The sequence below is a fragment of the Bos mutus genome, chromosome 19 (assembly GCF_027580195.1).
Source record: "Bos mutus isolate GX-2022 chromosome 19, NWIPB_WYAK_1.1, whole genome shotgun sequence".
In the NCBI taxonomy this organism is placed as follows: Eukaryota; Metazoa; Chordata; class Mammalia; order Artiodactyla; family Bovidae; genus Bos; species Bos mutus.
This window is the reverse complement of record NC_091635.1, coordinates 52,430,141-52,446,889: the sequence shown is the minus strand read 5'-3', so window position 1 is coordinate 52,446,889 and position 16,749 is coordinate 52,430,141. Positions and strand designations below refer to the sequence as shown.

At 37.8% G+C, this 16,749-nt stretch overlaps 2 protein-coding genes across 8 annotated transcripts in view; one reads left to right on the top strand and one right to left on the bottom strand.

Annotated features, from left to right (window-relative positions):
• Positions 1 to 16,749, top strand: part of RAD51C (RAD51 paralog C) — a 35,499-nt gene that overhangs the window by 848 nt on the left and 17,902 nt on the right. For 5 of the 7 annotated variants that reach the window (XM_070390597.1, XM_070390595.1, XM_070390592.1 and 2 more), the window contains exons 3-6: positions 3,475 to 3,733; positions 4,685 to 4,866; positions 7,024 to 7,157; positions 15,316 to 15,447. In XM_070390597.1, coding sequence (XP_070246698.1) covers positions 3,475 to 3,733; positions 4,685 to 4,866; positions 7,024 to 7,157; positions 15,316 to 15,447 — 707 coding nt within the window. The remainder of the gene's footprint in view (positions 1 to 3,474; positions 3,734 to 4,684; positions 4,867 to 7,023; positions 7,158 to 15,315; positions 15,448 to 16,749) is intronic. The other 2 variants (XM_070390594.1, XM_005900656.2) reach the window with 1 other exon arrangement.
• On the bottom strand, positions 8 to 3,392 carry LOC102265159 (putative protein CRIPTO3). The gene has a single exon (XM_070390598.1). It carries the CDS (start codon positions 3,024 to 3,026, stop codon positions 2,481 to 2,483), a length of 546 nt encoding a protein of 181 aa, XP_070246699.1. The 5' UTR covers positions 3,027 to 3,392; the 3' UTR covers positions 8 to 2,480.

Below are 16,749 nucleotides of genomic sequence, written 5' to 3'. Positions count from 1 at the left end.
AACGACTCCTGACGACAAGCTGAGGCACGCTGGCCGCCGTCGGTGCCGCCTCCATCTCTGTTCGGTCTTCAGGCTTAAGCACTATCTCGGTCAGAGTCTTCTGCCGCGTTTACACCACGAAACAGCGCCTCGATTTCGCTTAAGAGTACTTTGAATGGTTAGAACTGTGGTCTTGGAAATATTCATCAGTTGCTTTGTCTACCAGTGCCTGCTGAAAGTTCCGAGGAATCTCTCATTTACCCATTTAAAAGAAATAACGTGGGTTATTATATCCAATATGTTTGGAAAGGAACTGATGCTAGGGGAAGCTAAGTAACTTTTCATTATGAGCGGGCTAGGAAGTTGTGCAGCCAGGATTGGAATTCAAACGGCTGTCTGTTTTCACTGTTCCAAAATCCAAGGGGCAGGGATTCAATTTAAGGAATGCACGATTCGTGGTAGGATGAGATAAATTAAGAGAAAGGGAGTAGAATCACCAGAACCTGGAGAAAGCAGTAGAAAAAAGACACCACTTTTCTTCATGTAATTCACTGAGAAAAAACCCAAACCTCATATTACGGAACCCTGTAGATTATAAATTGGTGGGAACCACTACCCCGTGAGGTAAACAGAAGCGAAACTGCTGTCACTCTGCTCTCGCTGTGCACCTTACACTACGGTATGCGCAGAACTGTTACTGAGATGGAACAGTCATTTACCCTTATCAATGGAAAATAAGGTTTCAACTCTCCACTCTAAAACAAATGTTATAGATCCAGTATTACTGTTTGTCTTAAATATTACACCGAAGACTGTATCCCTCAACCTTTGATGGGCTCATTTTCTCTCAACAGGTTGGTTTTACCTGAGCAAATCTAAATGATAGTAATAGCTAACAATTACTGAGCATTTTGGATGGCTTCCGCAGTCTACCAAGGTTTTATGTGTACTTCATTCCCATTTTATAGAAGAAAAGTGTGAGGCATAAAAAAGTAACTTGCCTATGCATAGTGACTACATCATGATGCAGTCAGGATTAACAGATCTAAGAAATCCAGAGTGAAGGCTCTTAGATTGTATAGAATATTCACTTCTTTAGCACCATTATTGTCTTTTTTTTTTTTTTCTTTTGGTCACAGGGCTTGTGGGATCTTAGTTTCCCCACCAGGGATTCAATCCCGCCCTTGGCAGTGAGAGCGCAGAGTCCTAACCGCTCCAGAATGGCCACCATTTTTGTCTTTTGTTAGTATCAGATTGATAGTTCATAGCCTTACCCAGTTAAGCACTGATACATCACACTCATAAGTGATACCATCCTCACAATTATTTCTTTTATAAGCAGCTTGTTTTGTACTTTGCATTTTCAGGCCGTGTTGTCAGGAATGAAGTTGTGTAGTTGAGGAAGCATAAGTGTATTATTGTTTGAACTATTTGTGCATCAGATAATTTTCCTTACTAAACAGTTTGCAGTGATCCATGAATTTTTCATGAAAAATTTTCACTGTGAATAATACACACACATGCACTTCTTAAATATGCATCTTGTTTTAGGCAAAAAGGCAATTTTCATTATTTTCTAGAAAATAATTTGTATACCTTATGAGAACAAGTTTTTTTTTTTCCAATGTACTTCCCACTTTTACTGGACAGAACAGATACATATTTTTTAAATTGGCTTCACAATATATGGTTTTATCACTGGCTTACAACTAAACATACTGTGAACATTTTCTTTTACCACCACTGAAATAATTGCATAGTATAGAGAAATCATAATGTATTAAGCAATCTTTATATATTGGGGGAATTTAGATAGTTTTTTTTAAAGGAGACTATTATTTTTACAAATCCTTCAGAAAACAGGTGGCCTTGTCTCATATAGCTTCCTATAGATGATAGAAACTTGCCCTTCAACCTAGCCTTTTAACTTCTCTGTAGCCACCGGATCAACCAAGACATGCATTTTATTTTCTCAAATCTCTCCCATTTGCTCCCACTTTTCTATCTACTCACCCAGGATACACACACACCTCCATTACTCTAGCACCCTGTCTCTCACGATGGATATCTGCCCCCTCCCTTCTCCTCTGCTCCCCTTACAGGTCCTTCTTTTCCAAGATACTATCTTAACTGATGTCAATCAATTCCATTCAAAGCTTTATGCTCAGTTCCACATTAAGAGTAACCTTTAATAATCTGAATATAGAATTCAACTGTTTAAAGGAAATTATTCATAAGCCCTTGGTAGTTACATGTTTCAGAAACACAGGAGTTGGGCACAAGATATGGCTTACTCTTTTTTTTTTTTTAATTAGTGTTTTGGAGAGGGCAGGGCAGAGGAAAGTAATTGGTGCTTCAAGGAAATCTTTTTAGGGACCACAGGGAAATCTATTCACTATTACAAGGCAACTAACAAATTATCATCTTTCAGTTGGGACATTAGAGAGACAGCCTTTACAGGTCATGAAATCTGCATGACAAATGTTGAAAACAAATGTGGGTTAATAATAACTTTGTATAGCAAGGCAGATGCCAGGTAGCATAAGAGCACACGCAGACAGTGTTAATTCTGAAGTCCTGGAAGCTGTGAGGTGCTCATCCATCACATGGCCGTCACAACCAGGTAGGAATGACTGAGGAAAGCAGCGAAGCTGGCCATGCCAGCATTTACACATGGAACACTTCCTGGGCAGCCAGGTGTCATGGGGCACAGACCCACAGTTCTCTTTGCAAGAGTCATGCTCACAGTTGCGTCCATAGAAAGAGGGAGGGCAGGCACAAAAGGACCCTAGCATGCAGGTGCCCCCATTCAGACAGCAGGTTCTTCTCAGCTTCTTACTCTCTTGGATTCCCATGGATGCTACAAACTGGGAAGGCTGCTGACGAATTGCAGGCTCCTCTTGGGACCAAAGGCCATCGTCTCTGAAGGCCAGCTCTCCCTGTGACGGACGGGCAAGTTCAAGGTCTCCCAATCCAGCGACTAATCCCAGTTCAAGTGCTCTGGAAAAGGCCATGATCAAAATCACACTGTAAGAGAAGCGCTCCATCTTCCTCTGGTCTGTGGCCCCTTCAGGGAGATTTGCCTTCCTCAGTCGCAAGCCCCGGGGTTCAAGAACAAGTTTATCATGGCTTCATAAGACCCAAAGAAATAGCAGAAGACCAAAGAGATAGTAAAAGGACCAAAAGGGAAAAAAAGTACATTTTTATTTCTACCTTTGAGATACTCTTGTAGGTACTCAGAAATGCTTAAGGGGTTTAGGTTTCTGAATTCTGTTTCTGGGGTAATAGATAAATCTTTTAAGTATGCAAAGACGAAGAAAACAAAGATAAATGCCTTTATTAACTTGAAAAATAGTTAATCGAATGTTAAATTTTTATGTTTATCTACTCTTGGCATCACTCTTGTTATTTAAAAATTAAAATTAATAAAGACAATGGTGTATCAGACTGTTTTAAATCTCTAAAATCAAGTGTTTTTGTTTCTGTTTCTTTCAGAAGTTGGAATATCTAAAGAGGAAGCCTTAGAAACTCTGCAAATTATAAGAAGAGAATGTCTTACAAATAAAACAAGTTATTCTGTTACAGCTGAGTCAGGCAGGAAGTGTACAGCCCTGGAACTTCTTGAACAGGAGCATACCCAGAACTTCATAATTACCTTCTGTTCAGCACTGGATAATATTCTTGGGGGTGGAATACCCTTAACCAAAACAACAGAAATTTGTGGTGCACCAGGTGTTGGAAAAACACAACTATGGTAAAATGTTCTCCCCTTAAGGGTGGGCTTACTAACGTTTTATGAAAGTAGCAGAGTATTGTGTGGCGGGTATACAGTTAGGAGACCAGAAAAGGCATGTATGTGCTCATTTTTTTTTTATGGTAAGTTCTGTTTTAAAAAGATTATTTTATTTTTGGCCTTGCTGAATCTTCACTGCTATTCGGACTTTTCTCTAGTGTGGCAAGCAGGGGCTCCTGTCTAGTGGCAGTGCGTGGGCTTCTCATCGCAGTAGCTTCTCTTATTGAGGAGCACAGGTTCTGGGTATGAGGGCTTTAGTAGTTGTGGCTCGAGACCTCAGTAGTTGTGCTTCCCGGGCTGTAGAGCACAGACTCAGTAGTGTGCACGGGCTTAGTTGCTCAACGGCACATGGGATCTTCCCCGACCAGGGATCGAACCTGCGTCTCCTGCATTGGCAGCCGGATTCTTTATCACTGAGCCACCAGGGAAGCCCAGCATATATGTGCTCTTAATTTTGTGTATGTGTGCATCAGACAAACCAGTATGCGCCTTACTTCACCCCATCTTGATAAATTGATACAATTATTTTGATATTAAAAAGGGTTTCTTTTGCAAAAGTTTAGTGTGGTCAGTGGGGTAAACAGGCAGTCTTCTACTTTATTATAGAATTAACTCCTGAGAATATATTTGAAAGCCAAATGTTTGAAAGTAGACTTCTTATAATAAAAAGGTCTATACCCAGAAGTCTAAAAAAACCACTAAAGAATCCTTAATTGTGGTTTTATAGGTACACCCCCCCCAATCCATGCATCAACTAATTGACATATGTTTGGAACTATGGAGAGTCAACCATCTCTGTTGCCTTGCAGAGTATATTTATGCCTATAAAATATTTACTGGTATCTAAAGGTTAGTGATCTGGAGTTTGAACAGCACTGCTTTGATGATTATGATAATGTTTGGTCATTTCAGTTCTTCTCTTGACAGTATGCAGCTGGCAATAGATGTGCAGATACCAGAATGTTTTGGAGGAGTGGAAGGTGAAGCAGTTTTTATTGATACAGAGGGGAGTTTTATGGTTGATAGAGTGGTAGACCTTGCTACTGCCTGCATTCAGCACCTGCAGCTTATAGCAGGAACACATATGGAAGAAGGTAAGTTAGCCAAGTGCTCTTTTTTCAGGATAATGAAAGTACTTTGCATTTGTATCCATCTCAAGCCTTAATAGGGCTTCCCTTGTGGCTCAGCTGGTAAAGAATCCACCTGCAATGCGGGAGGCCTAGGTTGGGAAGATCCCCTGGAGAAGGAAAAGACAACCCATTCCAGTATTCTGGCCTGGAGAATTCCATGGACTGTATAGTCTGTAGGGTTGCAAAGAGTTGGTCAGGATTGAGGGGCTTTTACTTTTAAGCCTTAATAAGAGACCACTTAGAACATGAATGGAGAAGGAAATGGCAACCCACTCCAGTACTCTTGCCTGGAAAATTCCATGGACTGAGGAGCCTGGTAGGCTGCAGTCCATGGGGTTGCAAAGACTCTGACACGATTGAGTGACTTCACTTTCACTTTCACTTTAGAACATGAAGCTTAATAACTTGACTGTGTACTAGTATTAAACTCATACTTCTCTTACAAATTGAAAATGCTGCACCTGGGGTTGCCTCTTCTTCATCTTATATGGCCCTCACTTTTTACTGCAGGAGCTCTGGGAGAAAACCTGTGTGTATGTCAGTGTATGACTTCAAATCATCATGCTCTGGCCTGCCAGGTGTAAGCTAGTGTTGTTGGACACCTTAATATAAGTAAGGGTTGTCTCAATGTATTCAGTGTATGTTGACTTTTGTACTGGTTTTTCTGAAAACCAAGGGTGACCTTGAAAAATCATGTCTGGAAATGTTTGGAACATTAAGCCAATTGACCTTATATGGCTCTGTGTAGTATGTAATTGACTTTCAACTGTATTAATTGTACTGTTAAAGTGTTGGGAAGATTTTTTGTCCTTATTATGTGGAAATATAGTGTTTTGCTTAAAGATTTTTTTTTTTAAGTTTTTTTAAAGGTAATTTGTATTCGAGTTCTTGTCCTTTAGTTCAGTTCAGTTGCTCAGTCGTGTCCGACTCTTTGCAACCCCATGGACTCCAGCACATTAGGCTTCCCTGTCCATCACCACCTCCCGGAGCTTGCTCAAACTCATGTGCAAGGAGTCGGTGATGCCATCCAACCATCTCATTCTCTGTTGTCCCCTTCTCCTCCTGCCCTCAATCTTTCCCAGCATCAGGGTCTTTTCCAATGAGTCGGTTCTTTGTATCAAGCGGCCAAAGTATTGGAGTTTCAGCTTCAGCATCAGTCCTTCCAATGAATATTCAGGACTGATTTCCTTTAGGATTGACTGGTTTCATCCCCTTGCAGTCCAAGGAATTACTCGTAAAATTACCTGGTTTCTGGTTTGACTGTTTTCTTTTGGTTTATTGTATTTTATTTTTTGGATGTGTGGTCCTTATTATTTTTTCTAGAAATGTTAAAAAACATAATGTTTTTCATAAAATGTTTGTATTCCCTTTAAGTGAATATAATCAGCTAGATATTTTTATTTTCACTGGAGTACTAGGTGTCCTTTTTAACCAGTGACCAATATGTCTACTGAAAGTCCGTCAAGCTGTCCATGTCACAGGTGTAATTTGTAATAGTGTATTAGGATCTTATTTTAAATACTGTGGATGTAGCACTGGAATATAGTTCTTAATGACTGCTATGTGATTAAGTTTTTAACTTTTTGGTTAAAAATTAATTTCTTAAATATATATTTGTAATAGGCAGTGTTCTCTGAAATTTAATTTATTGTTTTTTATTTCAGTGTTAAAACTTAAGTACATTTTAAAATGCAATGATCTTTAGCTAGTTTCTCTCTGAAATATGTACAGAACCAATCTGGTTATTTTTAAAAATCCAATCTAAGGGAATTTTATTTTATATCATTGTTTCTACTTAAATATAAAATTATGCTATGGCTTTTAAGGGAAAAATATGCTTCTTTTGAACATTTTTCCTTTTAACTCTTAATTTGGAGTCTTATGAAAAAAACAAGAAAGAAATTCCATTATGATACTTCTATTCAATGGAAGGCAGTAACAAATACGAAAACATAGATGTTAAAATTCTAGTCTTAATATGTACAGACAATTTCTGGATAGCATAATATGTAAGGAAACAGTGGAAAAGGTGAAAATAAGAGGTCAGGAGTTTTGAAATGATAGTTTGTGAAATGACAGGTAAAACTAATTATTTTAAAATTGTTTTGTTACTTATTTCAGAGCACCCAAAGGCTTTGCAGGATTTCACTCTTGAAAATATTCTTTCCCATATTTATTATTTTCGTTGTCGTGACTACACAGAACTACTGGCACAAGTTTATCTGCTTTCAGACTTCCTTTCAGAACACTCAAAGGTATGGCTCCATCTTCATCAGGCTGTTTTTTATCCCTAATTTGTTGATTACTTTTATCATGAGAGGTGTTAGAGTTTATCAAATGCTTTTTCTGAGTCAATTGAGACTGTCATGTGGGTTTTTTTTCCCCCCATTGCTCTGTCAATCTGGCGTGTTTCATTGATTGATTTTCATATTAAACTACCTTTGTACTCCTAAGGATAAATCTTGCTTGATCGTGGTATATAATCTTTTCAGTATACTAAAGGACTGAGTTTGCTAATATTTTATTGAGAATTTTGTGTCTGTCACCAATCTCTGGTTTTCTTTGCTGGGGATGTCTTTTTGTAGCTTTGGTATAAGTGTAATACTGGATTCATAAAATGAGTTAGAAAGTTTCCTTCTCTACTTTTCAGAGTAGTTTGAAAAGGATTGGTATAAATTCTTTAAACATTTTATAGAATTCATTGATGAAGTTATCTGTTCCTGTTCTTTTCTTTATTGAAAGGCTTTTGATTACTGATTCAGTCTCTTTTGGGCTACTCAGGTGACTCAGATGGTAAAGAACCTGCCTGCAATGGAGAAGACCCAGGTTTGATTCTTGGGTTGGGAAGATCCCCCAGAGAAGGGAATTCTGGAGAATTCCATGGACAGAGGAGCCTGGTGGGCTAGACTCCATAGGGTTGTAAAGAGTTGGACGCCACTGAGCAACTGTCACTTTCCATTCTCTTTACTTATTGTAAATCTATTCAGATGTTCTGTTTCTTTAGCAGGTTTTAGTAGTTTGTTTCTTTCAGTGAATTTGTCCACTTCATCTAGGTTATCTAATTTTTTGGCATACAGTTGTTCACTGTATTCTCTTTGTTATTTTTATAAGGTTGGTAGTAATGTCCCTATTTTCATTCCTGATTGGAGTGCTTTGCATCTTTTCTGTTTTTCTTAATCATTTTAGTTAAAGGCTTGTCAATTTTGTTGATCTTTTCAAAGAATCAACTTTTGATTTCAGTGATTTTTTCCAGTTGTTTCTCTTTTGTCTGTTTTGATTATTTCCACTTTAATGTGTATTACTTTTTTCTACTTTCTTTGGGGTTAGTTTGCTGTTTTTTTCCTAGTTCTTTAGAGTACAAGTTTAGGATATTGGTTTAGGATGGGCATTTACAGTCACATCAACAATGTAGGAGGATTCTTTTTTCTCTACATCTTCCCCAACATTTATTTTTCCTAGACTTTGATAATGACCATTCTGACCAGTGTGAGCTGATTACCTCATTGAAGCTTTGATATACATTTCTCTAGTAATTGGCATATTTTCATGTGCTTTTTGGCTATCTTTATGTCCTCTTTGGATAAATTTCTACTTATATCTTCTGCCCAGTTTTTGATTGGTTTGTTTTTTTTGATATTGAGCTGCATGAGCTGTTAGTATATTTTGAAGATAAATATATTTTGGTCACATCGTTTGCAAATATTTCCTCCCATTCTGTGGGTTGTCTTTTCATTTTGTTTATGGTTTCTTTTGCTATGCAAAAACTTTTAAGTTTAATTAGGTCCCATTTGTTTATTTTTATTTTCATTGCTCTAGGAGGTATAATGATCCAAAAGGCAATACTGCAATTTATGGCAAAGAGTGTTCTGCCTGTACTTTCCTCTGAGGGTTTTATAGCATCTGGTCTTACATTTAGATCTTTAATCCATTTGGAGTTTATTTTTGTGTGTGATGTTAGAGAATGTTCTAATTTCATTCTTTTACATGTAGCTGTCCAGCTTTCCCCAGCACCACTTATTGACAAGACTGTCTTTTCTTCATTGAATACTCTTGCCTCCTCTGTGGTAGATTAATTGGTCGTAGGTGCATGCGTTTATTTCTGAGCTTTCTGTCCTGTTCCATTGATCTATAAGCCTGTCTTTGTGTTAGCACCACACGTTTTTGATTACTGTACCTTTATAGTAGAGTCAGAAGTTATGGAGCCTGATTCCTCCAGCTCTGTTTTCCTTAAGATTGCTATGGTTATTTGAGGCCTTTCCTTACAAATTAAAAATTTTCCCTTCTAGATCTGTGAAAAATGCCCTTGGTAATTTGATAGGAATTGCATTGCATCTATAGATTACCTTGGATAGTATAGTCATTTTGACAATACTGATTCTTCCAGTCTAAGAACATGATATATCTTTCCATCTGTGACATCTTCAGTTTCTTTCATTAACATTTTATAGTTTTTAGAATACACATCTTTTTCCTCCTTAGGTAGGTTTATTATTATATATTTTATTCTTTTGATGAGACAGCAAATAGGATTATTTCCTTAGTTTCTCTTTCTGATCTTTTGTTGTTCAGTTCAGTTCAGTCGCTCAGTTGTGTCCGACTCTTTGCGACCCCATGAATCGCAGCACGCCAGGCCTTCCTGTCCATCATCAACTCCCGGAGTTCACTCAAACTCACGTCCATCGAGTCAGTGATGCCATCCAGCCATCTCATCCTCTGTCATCCCCTTTTCCTCCTGCCCCCAATCCTCCCAGCATCAGAGTCTTTTCCAGTGAGTCAGCTCTTCGCATGAGGTGGCCAAAGTACTGGAGTTTCAGCTTTAGCATCATTCCTTCCAAAGAAATCCCAGGGCTAATCTCCTTTAGAATGGACTGGTTGGATCTCCTTGCAGTCCAAGGGACTCTCAAGAGTCTTCTCCAACACCACAGTTCAAAAGCATTAATTCTTTGGCGCTCAGCTTTCTTCACAGTCCAACTCTCACATCCGTACATGACCACTGGGAAAACCATAGCCTTGACTAGACGGACCTTTGTTGGCAAAGTAATGTCTCTGCTTTTCAGTATGCCATCTAGGTTGGTCATAACTTTCCTTCCAAGGAGTAAGCATCTTTTAATTTCATGGCTGCAGTCACCATCTGCAGTGATTTTGGAGCCCAAAAAATAAAGTCTGACACTGTTTCCACTGTTTCCCCATCTATTTCCCATGAAGTGATGGGACCAGTTGCCATGATCTTCGTTTTCTGAATATTGAGCTTTAAGCCAGCTTTTTCACTCTCCTCTTTCACTTTCATCAAGAGGCTTTTTTAGTTCCTCTTCACTTTCTGCCATAAGGGTGGTGTCACCTGCATATCTGAGGTTATTGATATTTCTCCCGGCAATCTTGATACCAGCCTGTGCTTCTTCCAGCTTTTGTTGTTAGTGTATGGAAATGCAGCACATTTCTGTGTATTAATCTCTTATCTTGCAGCTTAACCACATTCATTGATAAGCTCTAGTTACCATTTATTTCTGGTTATAATTATTTTCTGGGGAATTCCCTGGCAGTTCATTGGTCAGGGCTCTGCCCTTTCACTGCTAAGAAAGCTAACATTCAGTCCCTGGTTTGGAAGCTAAGATTCTGCAAGCTACAGGGTGAGGCCAAAAAAAAAAAAAGAGAAATTCACGTTGGTAACTGTTTAATTTCAGCTGTAGAATGACAGCTTGAATTGAATGACAGTGCTTGGGTTTTTTGACAATGCTTGTTTTATCCTTCCCTCTCAAACTCTGTCATTCATTGAGTTTCCTTTATTCAGTATAATCTCCTTTTTGCGATATCAAGGAAACTCACCAGAGTATATTCAGGAACTTGCTCTCTAAACTTGGAGAAGAATCATCAGTGTAACAGTTACTACTTAGCAGAAGGTCCAGATCTTTGTAATTCGGCCAGTTTCAATAAAATCTGTACTGTGGAGAGGAAAATAGACTTATTTCTATTCTTCCATTATAGATTAGATATGTAGCTGCTCTGATTTGAGCAGAGAGGTCCTTGGATGCCCTTGGTATTAGGGACTCTTTGCAAATACCCTAGAACAAAAACATGTAATTATATAGTATTTTCCTTCTTTTGATTTAATGATCACTCCTAGTTATTGAATTCCTTTTCCAAAAGTAGTAGCTTATTTCCTCAATTTTTTTGTGTAGTTCGCAATGTAATAGATGTAGGCACAATAATTTAGAAAAAGTTTTATTGACATATAGTTGATTTGTAATGTGTTAATTTCTGCTGTACTGCAGTGATTCACTTATACATATTCTTCTCATATTCTTTTCCATTATGATTTATCAAAGCATATTGAATATAGTTCCCTGTGCTATACAGTAAGCCCTTGTTGTTTATCCATCTTACGTATAATGTTGATAGTTTGCATCTGCCAGTCTCAGACTTCCAGACCACCCCTCCCTCATCCTGCTCCCCCTTGGCAACCACTAGTCTGTTCCCTACGGACACATTTTTAAGATCAATCTGATTATGACATTTTTTTCCATCACTTTATTAGAAGTCTGGACAGCAAAACAAATCAAATCTTGATCTGTAGCTTATTTGCTTGCTGGTTTCCATGTAGAAAATACTCCTATCATAGCTGATTTCAAGTATGTCATTGGACATGGAGTAGAGAAGAAACCATGCACATCATTATGTTTCCACTATAAAGGTAAAATAGATGTAAGTAACCTTAAGAGCATAGATAATAGTAAAATGTAGTAGGGGTAAGTTTTCAGTATTTATTATCCCTATTTTAATATAATTCATTTACTCATAAATTTGTATAGTTTAATTGTTACAGATGACTATATTTGATGATGGATTTGTAAAACTCCTAAAAATTTAGCTCTTGGCTCAAGAGCTGTAGCATTTGGCCTCAGCACTATTCCTTTCTGTCATTTCCTATTGCTCCTCCTCACTACTTTTCTGACCCTTTAAACATACCAAACCTATTTGTGTCTTAGGGCCTTTGATTTTCTGTTTCGTAATATATGTGAGTTGTCTTTCTCTCCTAGAGGTTCTTATCCAGGAGTCAGTTCTTTTTTTTTTTAATAATTAATTAATTTTTTTAAACAACTTAGTCTTTTATTTGCCCAAGGCCAGCTGTTGCAGGCACTGAGGCCCTAAGACTTCTAGAACAGATGGGGGTGGGGGGCGCCATCCTGCCTTCTAGGTGCTGCCTGCCCCATCCTGCTTCCTGCAGGAGATGGGAGAGATAAAGTGTACCCTTGCACCATCAAGTATCTCCTCAATTTAGTGTGTTGGTCGCTCAGTCTGCAACCCCATGGACTATAGCCCATCAGGCTTCTCTGTCCAAGGGATTCTCCAGGCAAGAGTACCGGAGTGGGTTGCCATTTCCTTCTCCACCAGGAGTCAGTTCTATTGCCTGCCTTCTTATTGATGTCTCCTCACATCTAGTCTAAGTTTCCCTCTACTCACCACCTACTTATTTGTCATTTCACCTGGTTTGAGTTTCTTTATAGCCCCTATCATTATCATAAAGTATCTTATTCACAACTTCTGAGTTGGTGAACCTTTGGAAATGCTAGGAGAATGGCTCTGGGAGAGATCGTGGAAGCTCTGTGTCCCTTCCCCATACCTTCTCTATGCATCTGTTCCATCTGACTATTCCTGAATTATGTCCTTCATATTTTTTCTAATCGACACGTAGTTGATTTACAATGTTGTGTTAGTTTCTGGTGTAGAGCAAAGTGATTCAGTTATACGTATATATACATACTCTCTGTGATATTCTTTACCATTATGGTTTGTTCAGTTCAGTTCAGTTGCTCAGTCATGTACAACTCTTGGCAACCACATGAACTGTACAGCATGCCAGGCCTCCCTGTCCATCACCAGCTCCTGGAGTTTACCCAAACTGATGCCCATTGAGTTGGTGATGCTATCCAACCATCTCATCCTCTATCATCCCTTTCTCCTCCTGCCCTTAATCTTTCCCAACATCAAGGTCTTTTCAAATGAATCAGCTCTTCGCATCAGGTGGCCAAAGTATTGGAGTTTCAGCTTCAACCTCAGTCCTTCCAATGAACACTCAGGACTAATCTCCTTTAGGATGGACTGGTTGGATCTCCTTGCAGTCCAAGAGACTCTCAAGAGTCTTCTCCAACACCATAGTTCGAAAGCATCAGTTCTTCGGCACTCAGCCTTCTTTATAGTTCAACTCTCACATCCATACATGACTACTGGAAAAACCATAGCCTTGACTAGACGGACCTTTGTTGGCAAAGTAACATCTCTGCTTTTGAATATGCTGTCTAAGTTGGTCATAACTTTTCTTCCAAGGAGTAAGCGTCTTTCAATTTCCTGGCTCCAGTCACCATCTGCAGTGATTTTGGAGCCAAAAAATAAAGTCAGCCACTGTTTCCACTGTTTCCCCATCTATTTGCCATGAAGTGGTGGGACTGGATGCCATGATCTTAGTTTTCTGAATGTTGAGCTTTAAGCCTACTTTTTCACTCTCCTCTTTTACTTTCATCAAGAGGCTCTTTAGTTCTTCACTCTCTGCCATAAGGGTGATGTCATCTGCATATGTGAGGTTATTGATATTTCTCCCAGAAATCTTGATTCCAGCTTGTGCTTCTTCCAGCCCAGTGTTTCTCATGATGTGCTCTGCAATATAAGTTAAATAAGCAGGGTGACAATATACAGCCTTGACGTACTCCTTTTCCTATTTGGAACCAGTCTGTTGTTCCATGTCCAGTTTTAACTGTTGCCTTCTGACCTGCACACAGGTTTCTTAAGAGGCAGGTCAGGTGGTCTGGTATTCCAATCTCTTTCAGAATTTTCCACAGTTTATTGTTTATGGTTTATTACAGGATAGTAAATATAATTCCCTATTCTATACAGTAGGACCTTGTTGTTTAAATATTTTTATATATAGTAGTTTGTATCTGCTAATCCCATACTCTTGATTTATCCCTCCACTACTTTCCCCCTTAGTAACCATGTTTTTTTCTATGTCTGTGAGTCTGTTTCTATTTTGTAAGTAAGTTGATTTGTTTCATATTTTAGATTATACATATAAGTGGTATCATGTGATATTTGTCTTTTTCTGACTTACTTCACTTAGTATGATAATCTCTAGTTCCATCCGTATTGTTGCACATGGCATTATTTCATTTTTTATGGTTGAGTAGTGTTCCATTGAATGTATATGTTTATACATTATGCATGGATATATATATGTATGTGTGTGTACACACACACACACACACACATATATACACACTCCACAGGTTCTTTATCCACTCATCTGTTGATGGACATTTATGTTGCTTTCTTGTCCTGGCTACTATGATAGTGCTGCTATGAACACTGGGATGCATGTGTCTTTTGAATTACAGTTTTCTCCAGATACATGCCCAGGAGTGGGCTTGCTGGATCATATGGTGCTGAGTTATATCTTTTGTAATCTATTGAGTTTAAAAAAAGAAATTATTCATATATTTGTTTGCATATAAATTGTCCCTTACTCCACTAGAATATGAGCTCCAAAAGATCAAAGATCTTGTCTCTTGTTCCCCAGTGCATGGAACAGTAACTAGCATATAGTAGGTGTCAAATATTTGTTGAATGAAGTAATCAATGAAAGATATAAAAACAGCCTACTTAGTGCTTCACAAAAGCTTCTCCTTTTGTCTAGTCCTTATAAAAATATATAATTTTGTCATATCTTGTTTACAGTTGGATTAGTTTCCAGATTCTGTTTGTTCTTGGATCTTAGGTTATATATTATTCTAACTTCACCATAGGAGCCATTATTTAGATCCTATTAGAAATGAAACTATCATGAAAATGTTTATTTATCATCTGCAAGTAAACTTTGTTGATTAGAATTCAAAACAGACTTGCCTCTTGCTGAATTCTGTAATGGTTAGTTGCCCTATAGTGTATTTTAAATTAAAGAAAAATATACCAAAAATAAAGCGTTTGAAAAAACCTTTATAATTTAATATTTGAGAGGGGTTTTTTTTGCTTTGTTTTTTAACATAAAAAGAATCCTGATTATAAAATTGACATTTAATTGAAAAATTGATTTTACTAAGATTTTAAAAGTTTTTTATTGGTCCACCTCTGTGAAGACTGGGTATAGTGGCAAATTATGAGAAACTTGTAATTGCTTTTTTTATTGAATTATTTTTTTAAGATGATAAATTATAAAACTAGAGTTTATTCTAACTTCTGGTGACTAGTGCAGAAAGCACTGAATAGCTTTCTACCTGACCAAAATAAAGTCTTTGGAGAGTAGGAAATAGAACGCTGGATTTTAAAATTTTGTTTCTTTTTTTTCTGTAATGGACTCTGCTTTGTGGTTGCCATTTATTATTTTATTTTAAATACCAAACCTAATATCATTATCTCTTTTGTAATTAGGTTCGATTAGTGATAGTGGATGGTATCGCTTTTCCTTTTCGTCATGACCTAGATGACCTGTCCCTTCGTACTCGATTATTAAATGGCCTAGCCCAGCAGATGATCAGCCTTGCAAACAACCACAGATTAGCTGTAAGTATTATTAGTAAAGGGAGTTTTGTTATAAAGTCACGATTATATAAAATGTTCACATGTAGGGAATTCCCTGGTGGTTCAGTGTTTAGGATTCTACTTTTCTGGTGCAGGGGGTACAGGTTTGATTCCTGGTCAAATAACTAAGATCTTGCATGTTGTGCAATATGACAGAAAAACCCAGAAATTAAATGTTAAAGTCTAGAAATAGTAAAATATAAAATTTGTCTGAAAGCAAATAATATGGACATACAGTTCTTTTTTTATTAATATTTATATATATTTTTTGTCTGTCTTTGTTGCTGCACATGGGCTTTTTCTAGTTGCAGCAAGCAGGGGTACTTTTCATTGTAGTGTGAGGGCTCATCATTGTGGTGGCTTCTCTTGTTGCAGAGCACAGGCTCTAAGTGCGTGGGCTTCAGTACCTGTGGCTTGCAGGCTCTAGAGTGCTGGCTCAGTAGTTTTGGCTTACTTGCCATATAGCATGTGGAATCTTCCCAAACCAGGGGTTGAATGCGTGTCCCCTGCATTGGCAGGTGGATTCTTAATCACCGGACCACCAGGGAAGCCCCAGTGTACAATTGTGAATGTAGTTTTGTTTCAGTTTGGTTTCTGTAAGACAAATTAAATCTAGTCGGAGTGTTGTGTATCAGTTTTCCTGGAAAGTAAAAAGCATAATTAAAAAAAAAAAGCATAATTAAAATGCTGAATTATAAAAATGGACTTTGATAAAGAAATGCCACCTTTGATAATTACATTGTTTTCTTTGTAATATACTTGATGTTCTCAGGTAAGCTCTTCCAACATTGCCATTTTTCTTTTATTCTTGAGCCTTTGATTAATACATAATGTAGAATCACACACTCGGATGGGTAAAAAAATTGTGTAAACAGCCTAAATATTTAGAGGAGAAACTAACTCTTCCAGATATGTAATGTGAGGAGAGAGGTAAAGATGAGCTCAGAAGTAAAGAGATAAAAAAGGAGTGAGGTAAAAACTTTTTTTTAACTGCCTGTTTGCACTTCCCTCTCTGCAGCTTCATCCCACCTCACACACACACACACACACACACACACACACGTCTGGGAGGGAGAAGGGAGGTCAAACTACTTACCTTGATTTTCTTGTCTGTACCTCAGTTAGAATCCTAAGCACAAAGTTGTAAATAACTCCTCATTAAAATCACTTCGAAACGTACGTTTTTTCTTTTGAGTTTTTTTTTTTTTTTTTTTTTTTTTTTGCATATCCTCAAAACATGGTGTCCTGTCTTGAATTATTTCTTGTCATTAATTTGTAATTTCT

Coding starts and splice junctions, on each gene's coding strand:
- LOC102265159 (XM_070390598.1), bottom strand. CDS start 3,026: ATGGAGCGCTTCTCTTACAGTGTGATTTTGATCATGGCCTTTTCCAGA.